This window comes from Ursus maritimus, unplaced genomic scaffold (assembly GCF_017311325.1).
Source record: "Ursus maritimus isolate PB19 unplaced genomic scaffold, ASM1731132v1 scaffold_2, whole genome shotgun sequence".
NCBI classification, from domain to species: domain Eukaryota; kingdom Metazoa; phylum Chordata; class Mammalia; order Carnivora; family Ursidae; genus Ursus; species Ursus maritimus.
The window spans coordinates 66678208-66690852 of record NW_024424452.1 but is presented as its reverse complement, the minus strand read 5'-3'; the positions used below and the strand labels follow the sequence as shown (position 1 = coordinate 66690852).

Here is a 12645-nt window from a genome sequence, read left to right as displayed (position 1 = left end):
GGCACCTTGCCCTGGTGGGAAGAGGCTCCTTGTGCTGGGGTCCTGAAGGGCTGGGACTGGACGTCATGTGCTTTTGAACTCTTCTTGCTGTTGATTCCTTGCTGTGTTATGCCTGGTACATAGTTGGTGCTCAGTGCATGCTTACTGATAGGCTGAGAAGGAATAAAGAGAGGGGGCATCCCTCAGAGTAGAACAGACTCAGGAGGGGTGGTGGTGGGGACGGGTCTGTGTTCAGTTTCCTGGCACGTGAGGTTATCTCAACACCCCGCTGCGGTTTCACGGTGCTGTGTTTCCTGAGCGTGTCCTCCTGGAATTCCCTTTCTGTCGGCCCGCCCACCTTCCGCTTACTCTGCCCGGTCTCCGGCCTCGCCCCGCCCCTCCCAGTCAAAGCCGCCCGCTCTCCGGGCTCTCCGGCAGCTGTGGTCTCACACTCCCCTACACGAGCTCGTGTTTGCCCGGGAGGGAAGAGCCGGTCTTGGCATCTTGGAACTCCCGTTACCCAGCACGCAGACTGAAACACGGAAACACGCGGGTACACCATCGAGTCTAGCTTTAACATTTCTTCGAATGAAGAAACGATCCATGTAGACCCGACTGGCCGTCTTCTCGGACAGACCATTTCCCGCTTGAGTTCCCACTTGTTTCCGTTTTCCTTTATCCAGTTTTATCTCCAAAAACGAATCGTTTTCCATTTTTGTGTGCGTTTCTCACCTCGCTTTCGATGGTAAGGCCCCGGAAGGCAGCGCTGTGGTCAGTCCGCAAAGGGCGACAACGCCGTCCCTGCGGCCGGACGAGACGCACGCTGCCCAGGCTGGGGGCGCGGCTGGCCCCAGCTCACCGCTTTACCGGAGCCAAGCTGTTGCTCTACCGACGTCACTTACCTTTTGGGCTATCGGACACGTTTTTGAATATTCGCTGGGCCGGAGCTGCACAAGCAGGAGGCCCGTGTTCTGGTCTCTAGGAGAAGGAGAAAGAGAGCGTGGAGGGGACCACAGACTCAGGGAGGAGGCGGGCGCTGAGTCCGCCTGCCCTTGGGGCCCCGCACGTCCCACGGACACCGGCGCGGAGCGGCAGGACGGACTCCAGAGCCCCGGGAGGGGTGCTGGTGGGGACGGCTGCCCGCGTCTGCTAGGGCAGCTGTGCACTGAGGTCACCCTCAGCGCATGGCGGGCGAGTGCAGGGTCGGCCGAGGGGGAACAGAAACCGCATCTACTGACACCCCCCCCCCCCGCCCCAGCCTCGGGCCCTGGTGGGTGGGGCTCCATCCCACGACCCTGAGATCATGACTTGAGCTGAGATCAAGAGTTGGACGCTCAACCGACAGAGCTACTCAGGCGCCCTTCTGTTTTATTTTCTTAACTGCACTTATACCTATTTGCAATTATCTTGTTCATTCATTTGATCACTTGTTTTTGTCTTCTCTCACTAGAGATGTGTCCCATGACGGCAGAACTTTGTCTTACTTGTTAACCATGGGTTTCAAGCACCTACAAAATGCTTGGCATAGAGCGGGTGTTCCAACTCACTTGGAGGAGCAGCAGACTAAAGAAAAATGGACTTTTTTCTAGAAAAACAAGGCTATTTTTCCGGAAAACCAGTCAAGTCAGGACATAATGACAGCCGTCGAAATGCCGCAAGGCACAATTCCAGGTCAGTTGCTTCCTCCAGAAATGACATGCTCGAGCCTTACCTATTCCAAGAGTCAAAGATGGTGTTTTCTCTGATTCTACTCATAGTTACAGACCTTCTCATATTAGAGTTCTAGTCTGCCCAAGGATAGTATGCAAAGACTGTGGGATGGGAATGAATGCTAACACATGCTTGAAAATCACTGAATTAAGAAATAGCCCATTTTTCATTTGATGGAATGAGCACTGGGTGTTATATGCAACTGATGAATCACTAAACTATCTCTGAAACTAATACACTATATGTGAATTAATTGATTTTAAATTAAAAAAAAAGAAATAGCCCAGTTTTTGCATCTTCAGTTGGACAAATGGAAACCTCCAGATATGTTTCATTTAATTACAAGGAATATTTTACATTTTTATACAGGATAATAATTTCACATCTAACCAGACACTTAAAGAAATTTGAAATCTAGATATTTAAAATGACATGAGGCCATGCAAGTAAAAGAATATCTACAAATCGATCATCTCAATAGCACATTTCACATCGAATAGGTTCTTTTAAAAGTCATACTTACTGCAACTTGAAGTAGTCATCCACTGCCTCATAATTTGTATTCTGAAAAAATGTTACTGTCTGGAAAAGAAAATGAACGTTTGTGTAAAACACTAAAACTGGGAATGGGGACATTGAATACTTTCAGGACAGATTTAAACCTTTCTTTAGGTAAGAAAAAGATTATATTTAGCATTTTTTCCAATTTCTTTTTTATCTCAGAAACTCCAATTATGGACATATTAGATTTCCTTTGTTACATTTTTCTTATTTTCTCTGCTAATTGTGTCTTATCAAGTCCTTTTATTTATATTGCTTCTCTCTCCCTCTTCATTTACTTTAGTCTTTGCAATATTCCTATGTTCATTTTTCATTTATGTCCTGATGTGCAGCCAGCTCTCTCCCATTTCCTAATCACCTTGTCTCTGGACCTTTTCATTTCTTCTTTGAGGTTTTTAAATAATTACAGATTGTTGTCAGTAATTTTTGAGACTATGAGGAACTATTTGCCTGAACCTTCTTCTCTTATTTTTGAGTAATTAAAAAAAAATCCATTTGCCTTTTTGTATATGTTCCTTGCTATTTTCTTCCATCTGGGGCATGTTTCATCTCAATTTTCAACATTCCAGAAGGTTTCTATCTTTTCAGGATAAAGCCATTTATAGAACATGTGTGATATTAGAGGTAAAAAATTATAAGCCTCACATTTTTAAAGCATGATAACTATAGTCATTATATCCCCCAAATTACTTTTTTGGTGGTAGTTCTTTGTTTTAGATAGATAGATAGATACAGACAGACAGACAGACAGACATCTATCTAGATATCTTTAGAGAGATCAGTTTGGTTCTGGCTAATCTGGTGTGATTAGAACAGAGACATTGTGGTTGTAAGACAACCTTTACAAAACATCTTACTTTTGAGACAAGGTTTATTTATTCATATGATAGATGCTAAATGGTATGACACAAAATATATACTCTTCCGTGTAAAGTTGAAGGCTGTAGAGGTTGTTACATTAACAATAAATCTAGTTCATGTTCAAGGAAAGGAACTAATTGTCAAATTTCCACTTGTGTTCTATTGTACACCATACTTTTTCTTCATATGTAATCATTAAAATAACTTTATAAAGATGTTCTGGCACATAATTAGGCTTGAAGATTTTCATATTTGCTTTTGTGAAATGTAAGCATATTCTCCAAGTTTTGCTTGTCAATTGTCACTTAAGTGGTGCTCAAACTTGGGTCTGTAACTCAACCGTATTATTTTGGATTATCATCACTGAAAATATTTACCCAGTGGAACTATTTAAAAAATATATTTTGTGAATGTGATCATCTGTTTAAAAACCATTTCATTATAAATAATTAAGAAATGATTTGGAGACTTTCATTTCTAGTAGTGGGAGGTAGGTTCTATGGACAAACTTCTGCTCTTATGAACAAGAGAACATATGAGCACTGGGTGTTATATACGATTGATGAATCACTGAACTCTACCTCTGAAACTAACAATACACTATGTGTTAATCAATTGGATGTAAATAAAAACAACAAAACAAAACGAAAGAAACGTATCACAAAACCTACAAACAGCAGCCTTTTAAGAAGTCACCTTAAAAGCACCAAATAACTGACAAGAGAGTAGGGAACTATTAGCCCAAAGACAGGGAAATTGGGAATCTTGAGAATAAAGCAGAATACCAGAGCCCATAGTCTCCTTTTAGCCTAAAGGCACTTGTCAACCCAGTCAGGAGAGGGGGAATTCAAGATAGAGAATCAAATTGGGTATCCTTCCTACATTAACCTGTGTTATCAGAAGACTATATTCTCAGAGTAAGAGTAAGTCAGGATTAAATCTGTGCCCTCCTTAACCCGTCAGTGACATCAGTAACTAAGTGATCAGAAAAAGCAAGAAAAGGAAAAGTTTGTCCTAACAATAGGTGGCGATGAGGAGGTTCTTGCATTGCTTCATACCCCAGAATTGTTTTCCTGGAAGACTCAGGGGATTTAAAGAAGTTCAAGGCAGTAGTGCCCCTAGACATGGCCCTGACCGTGGCAAACACAGATCATTTTAAGATCAGGACATATTCTTATTCAACTTCAGGGAATTATAAACACTTTTACAAATGAGGCCCTTGGGTGGTACAGTTGGTTAAGCATCCGACTCTTGGTTTCGGCTCAGGTTATGATCTCAGGGTCCTGAGATGGAGGCCCATGTGGGAAGTAAAAAAAAAAAATTTTTTTTTAAATCAGAAGAGACAAATAGAAAATGAATAGTCAAACGGTAGATTTAAACTCAGCCATATAAAAAAATTACATGAATGCACCCAATGAAAGGGCAAAAATGTTCAGATTGGATAAACAAAATCCAACCTAAAAAAAACCTTAAAGACACAGATGGTTAATATAAAAAATATTAAATATTAAAAGAAAAGAAGATACGTTGTGCTAACATTATTCTAAAGAACGTTGGAGTGGCCCTATAAATATCACACAAAGTCGATTTTAGAACAAAAATCATCACTAGAGTAAAAGGAGTCATTCATAGCGATAAAGGAGTTGATTCATCAAAAGGAAATAATAATTCGAAATGATTATGCTGAGTGAAAGAAGGCAGATGAAACAGAGTACATACTGTATGTTTCCATTTATATAAAATTCTAGAAAAAGCAAACTAATGTATAGTGACAGCAAGCAGATCAGTGGTTGTCTAGTGGTGGGGAATGGAAGGAGGGATGGTTTACAAAGGAGCATGAAGAAACTCTGAGGGGGGACATGGGCATTATCTTGATTGTTGTTATAATTTCATGGGTGTATACATACATCATGTTTTATCAAACATATTAAATATATGCAATTTATTGTATGCCAATTATACACAAATAAAACACTCCAAAAAGACAGTCTTTGAGATGCAAAAAATTCAGTAAGAAAAGGCACACAGCCCTATAGAAAAAGTGACAAAACTTGAATTTCACAGAAGTGGGAATCCAACTAGCCAATGTGGAAGATTGTTTAACCTCATTAATAAGAAGAGGATAGCAAATAACAAAAATAACACACACACATTCGTTGGGCAAAAATTGAGGTTTGACTCTACCAGTTATTGTATAAATACGAAAACCTTAAACTTGGAGATGACACCATGGAAGAACATTTTAATGACTTAGGGATAGGCAAAGGTATCTTAGGACACAAAAAGCAATAGCCATAAATGAAAAATCTTTATCAAAATTTAAAAATTCTACTATTAAAAGGCACGATTAAGAAAATGAAATGCAGCGTTCTGGCTCAAGATGTGACTAGGAGGATCCTGAAAGCACCTCCTCCCACGGACACACCAAATGTACAGCTACTTACGGAATGGTGTTCTCAGAAAGAACCCCCCAAAATAGCTGAGCAACACCTACACACTAGGTGAACGAGGAAAACAACAACAACAACACATAGAAATAGTGGCTAAGGCATAGCCTCACCACAAGCCCTACCCCCCTCCCCACTGCTGGGAGGGAACTCAAATTCCTGAGATCTCCCCTGTGAGGAGTGAAGGGTTGAACCCATCTGGCACTGCAACTTTTTTTTTTTTAAGATTTTATTTATTTATTTGACAGAGAGAGAGACAGCCGGCGAGAGAGGAAACACAAGCAGGTGGAGCGGGAGAGGAAGAAGCAGGCTCCTAGCGGAGGAGCCCGATGCGGAGCTCAATCCCAGGACTCTGGGATCACACCCTGAGCTGAAGGCAGACGCTTAATGACTGAGCCACCCAGGCGCCCCTGGCACTGCAACTTTTAAGACCTTACCTAAGCGACAAGCTCCCCAAACATCTAGCGTTGAATTGCACTACTGGGTATTTACCCCAAAGACACAGACGTAGTGAAGAGAAGGGCCATATGCACCCCAATGTTCATAGCAGCATTGTCCACAATAGCTAAATCGTGGAAGGAGCCGAGATGCCCTTCAACAGATGACTGGATTAAGAAGATGTGGTCCATATATACAATGGAATATTATTCAGTTATCAAAAAGAACAATTTCTCAACGTTTGTTGCATCATGGACGGCACTGGAAGAGATAATGCTAAGTGAAATAAGTCAAGCAGAGAAAGACAATTATCATATGGTTTCTCTCATCTATGGAACATAAGAACTAGGAAGATTGGTAGGAGAAGAAAAGGATAAAGAAAGGGGGGTAATCAGAAGGGGGAATGAAGCATGAGAGACTATGAGAAACAAACTGAGGGCTTCAGAGGGGAGGGGGGTGGGGGAATGGGATAGGCTGGTGATGGGTAGTAAGGCGGGCACGTATTGCATGGTGCACTGGGTGTTATACGCAACTAATGAATCATCGAACTTTACATCGGAAACCAGGGATGTACTGTATGGTGACTAACATAATATAATAAAACAATATTATTATAAAAAAAAGAAGAAAGCCAATGGAGCTTGCCTCCACAAGACCCAGAAGGCTATTTCGAACTGAGAAACAGTTCTTCAAGGGCTCTCATGGGCCGACTCATCCGGCCCAGGGACCAATGCAAAGGGTTGACTGAGAAGTGCCCAGGCTTTCTGTGAGAGAGGCTTATAGGCTTATCAGGCATTGAATTAAACACATCTAGGGAGGAACCTACCAAAATGCTCCAAAGGGGGAGGCCAGTGGCGCCATATTTGTTCTCTCCCCCCCCGCCCCGACTCTGGCCTCTTGTATCTCCCAGAAAGAAGCTTCTACACTCGTCCAGCACCCTGGTTTTTGTGACTGCTGCCCAGGGGACACCTCTAGATCACCTGGCTCTGGTGGCCAGTGGGGCTTGTGCCCGTGAGTCCTATAATGGATGTAATGGATGTAGGGGGAAGTCTCAGCTGGCTATAACCCCAAGGCACAGCGAAGGCAACAGACTCAAACACCCACTCTTTCTATGAAAGATACCTAGTAGCTTATCTTCATAGCTGTGGCCTGAGGGGCAGGCTCCTAATTAAAGGACTATCTAAGAGCCAATTGTAATTCTCTCCAGAGAACTCAGAGCGGAAGCACTATCTTTGCAGTCTTCATCTGCTTTTTTCTAGGTCACTGGTATTTCCCTAAAAGCAGCTTGTGTGCACATCTGGTTCCCTAATTTTTGTGGCTGCTGCCTAAGGGACACCCCTGGATTGCCTGGCGCTGGGGATCAGAGGGGCTTATGTTTGGACCCACAGAACTGTTACAAATGGAGAAACAGTTCTTAACTGATTACCCAGCCCTCCCAGGGTGCAGTGCAGTGATGGTAGACTGAAACACACCCCAAGTCTTTCTGTGAAAGAGGTCTACTAGCTTACTTTTATGGTGGCCTGCGGGGTAGGCTTCTAATTTGACACACATTTAGGGGCTGACTACAATCCTCTGTAGAGATCAGAGAGGCCGGGAGGTACACCATCATTGTGCTTTCCCTCTGCCCTGCCTCAGGTTGTTAGTATCTCTGAGTAAGGAGATTATATACATGTTTGGTTCCCTAGCTTTTGTGTCTACCACTCAAAGAACATGTTCCTTGATGGCATGGCTCTGGGATGGCAGGGCTTGTATTCACAGGTTCAACAGGATTGTAGTGAGCAAACAGCAACTCTTACCCGGCTATTAACCCAGGGCTCAACATTGAGGGAGTAGACAAAAATGTCCATCTCCCAGTCTCCCCAGAAGGAGGTATGTTTGTATCCAATCAGCCCACATCTTGGTGCTAACTGAGATATTCCCCTTTGAGATGCTGACAGGTCTTGGCACACCATCAAATACTGGGAGCCATTAAGAATAAAGTAGGCTGATTGGACAATCACAAAGATTTGAGAGGGCAGGGTTGAATGATAAGGTTCATCTCCTACATGAGCCTACTCCTTCAAGATTGGGAGAGATGACTATTTTATCTACTGCATAGAAACCAGCTGGTTTTTGAAAAGATAAACAAAATTGATAAGCCTGTAGCTAGATGTCCAATTAAAAAAAGGAACTCAAACAAATGAAATCAGTCATAAAAGCGATGTTACAACTGATACTATCAAAAAATGAAGTATCATAAGATATAATTAAATGCCCACAGATCGGCCAACCTAGAAGAAATGGATAAATTTCAAGAAACATATAACCTACCATGACTGAACTGTCGAAGAAATAGAAAATCTGAACAGACTGAATACTAATAAGGAGATTGAACCTGTAATCAAAAACTCCCAACAAACAAAAGGGCAGGACCAGATGGTTTCACTGGAGCATTCTACCAAACACTTAGAAAATAATTAATACCAACTCTCAAACTCCTCCAAAAAATTAAAAAAGGAACACTTCCAAACTCATTTTACAATGCCAGCATTAGCCTGATACTAAAACCAGACAAGGATGCCACAAAGAAAATAAAATTAAAGGCCATGATCCCTGAATGAACATAGATGCAAAAATTCTCAACAAAATTTAGGAAACTGAATTCAACAATACATCAAAAGAAGAAAACACCACAATCAGGTAGGATTTATTCCAAGGATGCAAGGATCAACATTTGCAAATCACTCAATGTGATACATCACAGCAACAAAATGAAGGATAAAAATCATGATCATCTCAGTAGATGCAGAAAAAGCATTTGACAAAATGCAACATCCATTTATAATAAAAACTCTCAACAAAGTGGGTATAGAGGGAACATACGTCAACATAATAAAGGCCATGTATGGCAAGCCCACAGCTAATATCCATACTCAATACAGAAAAGCTGAAAGCTTTTCCTCTTAGATCAGGAACAAGACAAGGATGCCCACTCTCACTACTTTTGTTCAACATAATACTAGAAATCCCACGCAGAGAAATCAGGCAAGAAGAAATAAAAGGCATACAAATTGGAAAATAAGAAGGTAAAACTGTCTCTATTTGCAGATGACATGATCTATATCTACAAGACCAAAAAACAAAACAAAACAAAACAAAAAACAAAAAACAAAAACCCACCCCCTAAATATTCTACCAAAAACCTGTTAGAATCAATAAATGAATTAAGTAAAGTTACAGGATACAATATCAATGCACAATAATCTGTTGTGTTTCTTTGTACTAATAATAAACTATCAAAAAGAGAATATAAGAAAGGAACCTAACTTACAATTGTATCAAAAAGAATAAAATACCTAGGAACAAATTTCACCAAGAAGAGAAAGACCTGTATATTAAAAACTTAAGACATTAATGAAAGCAACTGAGGAAGACAAATAAATGGAAAGATATTCCGTACTCATGGATTAAAAGAATTAATACTGGTAAAATATCCACACTACCCAAATCCATATATAGATTTAATGTGAACTGTATCAAAATGCCAATGGCATTTTTCATGGAAATAGAATAAAGAATTCTGAAATTTATATGGAACCACAAGAGAACCAGAATAGCCAAAACAATCCAAGAAGGACAAAGTTGGAGGCATCACCCTACCTGATTTCAAACCATATTACAAAGCTTTGTAAGCAAAACAGTTTGGTATTGGCATAACAACACACACATAACTGTACAGAACAGAGCTCAGAATTAAGCCCATGACGGCTGGTGGCTGGCGGCTGGCGGCTGGCGGCTGGCGGTGTTAGAAACACAAAGGACAGAGATGCGCCGGCCCTGGAAGTGAGGGCTGGGATGCCGGGTGTGGGGCACACATCCCGGGATGCTGCAGGGTTGAGCACCACCAACAGAAACAGAGTTAAAGTGGCCAGAACATCAGTGGAGAACGGTCTGCGATCCCTCTGTTCTGAGACAAAGGCTGAGATTCGGCCACTGCTACTCTGACTCTCAGAAGAGGCACAGCAAACCGCCAGGGAAAGCCGCCAGAGAACAAAAGCCTGGAAATACCGGCTCGCAGTGTGCCCATCCCCATACACCCTCGCAGGGGACACGGAGACTCTACCTAAACAGGGTTGCCCTAAGATCCCTATAACACAAAGGCGCACGGCCTGGGTCCCAGTCAATAATTTGGGCTCTGGACAATCCCGCAACCTCTCCTCATCAGAATGATGAGAAGAAGAAGTCCCCCCCAGCAAAGAAAAGACAATGAGTCTGTGGCCTCTGCCACAGAACTAATGGATATGGATATAACCAAATTATCAGAAATGGAATTCAGAGTAACAATGGTCAAGATGATGTGTAGACTTGAAAAAAAGTATTAACGAAAATGTAAATGAGAATATAGAATCTCTAAGGGCAGAAATGAGAGTGAATCTGGCAGAAATTAAAAATTCTATGAGCCAAATGCAGTCAAAACTAGAGGCTCTGACGCCAGGTGAATGAGGCAGGTAAGGAACCGAATGGGCGATGTGGAGGATGGGTTAGTAGAAGAAAACACTAAAAATAGAATCTGGACTAAAAGAAATCCGACATGCGGAATGTAGGTTCGGAGATTACTGACTCAACGGAAACATTCCAATATTCGGATCTGCCTGTCATCCCCGAAGGGGTGGAAAAACAGAGGTGTAGAAGAGATATTTGAACAAATTTGTTCATAGTGCAGTTCGCAAACTATTAGATCCAAGGATACAGTATTGAAAGGCCGAGAAGCCAGGAACTTCAAAGAGAATTTCTCCGCGTACCAAGGCAAGGTATCCAGAAGTAAATGGTTTATCCTGGCCTGAATAAGGATCAAGGGGGCATTTTAAGCTCTTTCAGAAAAACATGCAGCCAAGGGATCCTTTCTATCCAACAAGGCTGTCATTCAGAATTGATGGGGGAAATAAAAACCTTCCAGAATCGCCAGTCATTGACCAATTTCATAACCACAAAACCAGCCACTCCAGGAGATATTAAGGGGGTTTTATAAAAGTAAAAAGGGCCCCAAAATTACAGAACTGAAAGTCAATCTATAGAAACAAAGAAGACTTTACTGGCAACATGGCATCATTAAATCATGTCTCTCAATAATCCCAGTCTCAATGTAAATGGCCTAAATGCTCCCCATAACGCCACAGGGTTGTAGACTGGATAAAAGACATGACCCATCATTGCTGTCTACAAGAGACTCATTTTGAACCTAAAGATACATTCAGACTGAAAGTAAAAGGGATGGAATACCATCTTTCCGCCAATGGACCTCAAAGAAAGCTGGGGTAGCAATTCTCATATCAGACAGATTAGTTTTTAAACTAAAGACTATAGTTAGAGACACAGAAGGGCACTATATTATTCTTAAAGGATGTATCCAACAAGTGGATATGACAATTATAAATATATATGCCGCCACCAGGGGAGCAGCAAGATACACAAGCCAACTCTTAACCAGAATAAAGAGACATCTAGATAAAAATACGTTAATAGTAGGGGACCTCAACACTCCACTATCAGCAATAGACAAAGCACTGGAGCAGAAAATCGACAAAGAAACAAAAGCTTTGAATGCCATATTCGACGAGTTGGACCTCATAGATATATATAGAACACTACATCCCAGAACCAAAGAATACTCATTCTATTCTAATGCCCTTGGAACATTCTCAGAATAGACCACATTCTGGGACACACAAAACAGGTCTCAAGCGATACCAAAGATTGAAATTATCCCCTGCATATTCTCAGACCACAGCGCTTTGAAATTGGAACTCAACCACAAGGAAAAATTTGTAAGAAACTCAAACACTTGGAGACTAAGAACCATCCTGGTCAGGAATGATTCGATAAACCAGGAAATCAAAAATCAATTTAAATAATTTATGGAGACCAACGAATGAAGACACAACGGTCCAAAGCCTATATGGGATACTGCAAAGAAGGCAGTCTATGGAAATACATAGCTTCATCAAGCCTCACTCAAAAGAATAGAAAAATCTAAAATGCAGTTTTTATATTCTCACCTCAGAAACTGGAGCAGCAACAGAGGACGAGCCTAATCCACTCACGAGGGAAGCAGTTGATCAAGATTAGAGCAGAAATCAATGAATTAGAAACCAGAGTACAGAGTAGAGCAGATCCAACAGGACTAGAAGCTGGTTCTTTGAGAGAATCCAATAACATTGACAAACCGCTGGCAAGACTTATCAAAAGAATAGAGAAAAGGACCCAAATTAATAAAATTATGAATGAAAAAGAAAGGTCCTGGCTTCAACACACCAACAATGAAATTGGAAGGATTATTAGAAACTTTTATCAACAGCTATATGCCAATAAATTAAGCAATCTGGAAGAGATGGAGGCCTTCCTGGAAACCTATAAACTACCAAGACTGAAACAGGAAGAAATTGATTTTTTAAACAGGCCAATTAATTATGGAGAGATTGAATCAGTGATAAACAACCTTCCAAAAAACAAAATCCAGGCCCGGACAGTTTTCCTGGGGAATTCTACCAAGCATTTTATTTGAACAAATTTGTTCATAGTGCAGTTCGCAAATATTAGATCCAAGGATACAGTATTGAAAGCGGCCAGGGCAAAGAAATTTCTCACGTACCAAGGCAAAGGTATCAGAATT

The 12645-nt window shown here is 41.3% G+C and overlaps 1 protein-coding gene across 1 annotated transcript in view; it reads right to left on the bottom strand.

The window, feature by feature from the left end:
• Positions 1 to 12645, bottom strand: part of CATSPERE (catsper channel auxiliary subunit epsilon) — a 175942-nt gene that overhangs the window by 36981 nt on the left and 126316 nt on the right. Inside the window, exons 13-14 of the mRNA XM_040636085.1 lie at positions 2213 to 2271; positions 882 to 957 (exon numbers count right to left, since the gene is read on the bottom strand). Coding sequence (XP_040492019.1) covers positions 882 to 957; positions 2213 to 2271 — 135 coding nt within the window. The remainder of the gene's footprint in view (positions 1 to 881; positions 958 to 2212; positions 2272 to 12645) is intronic.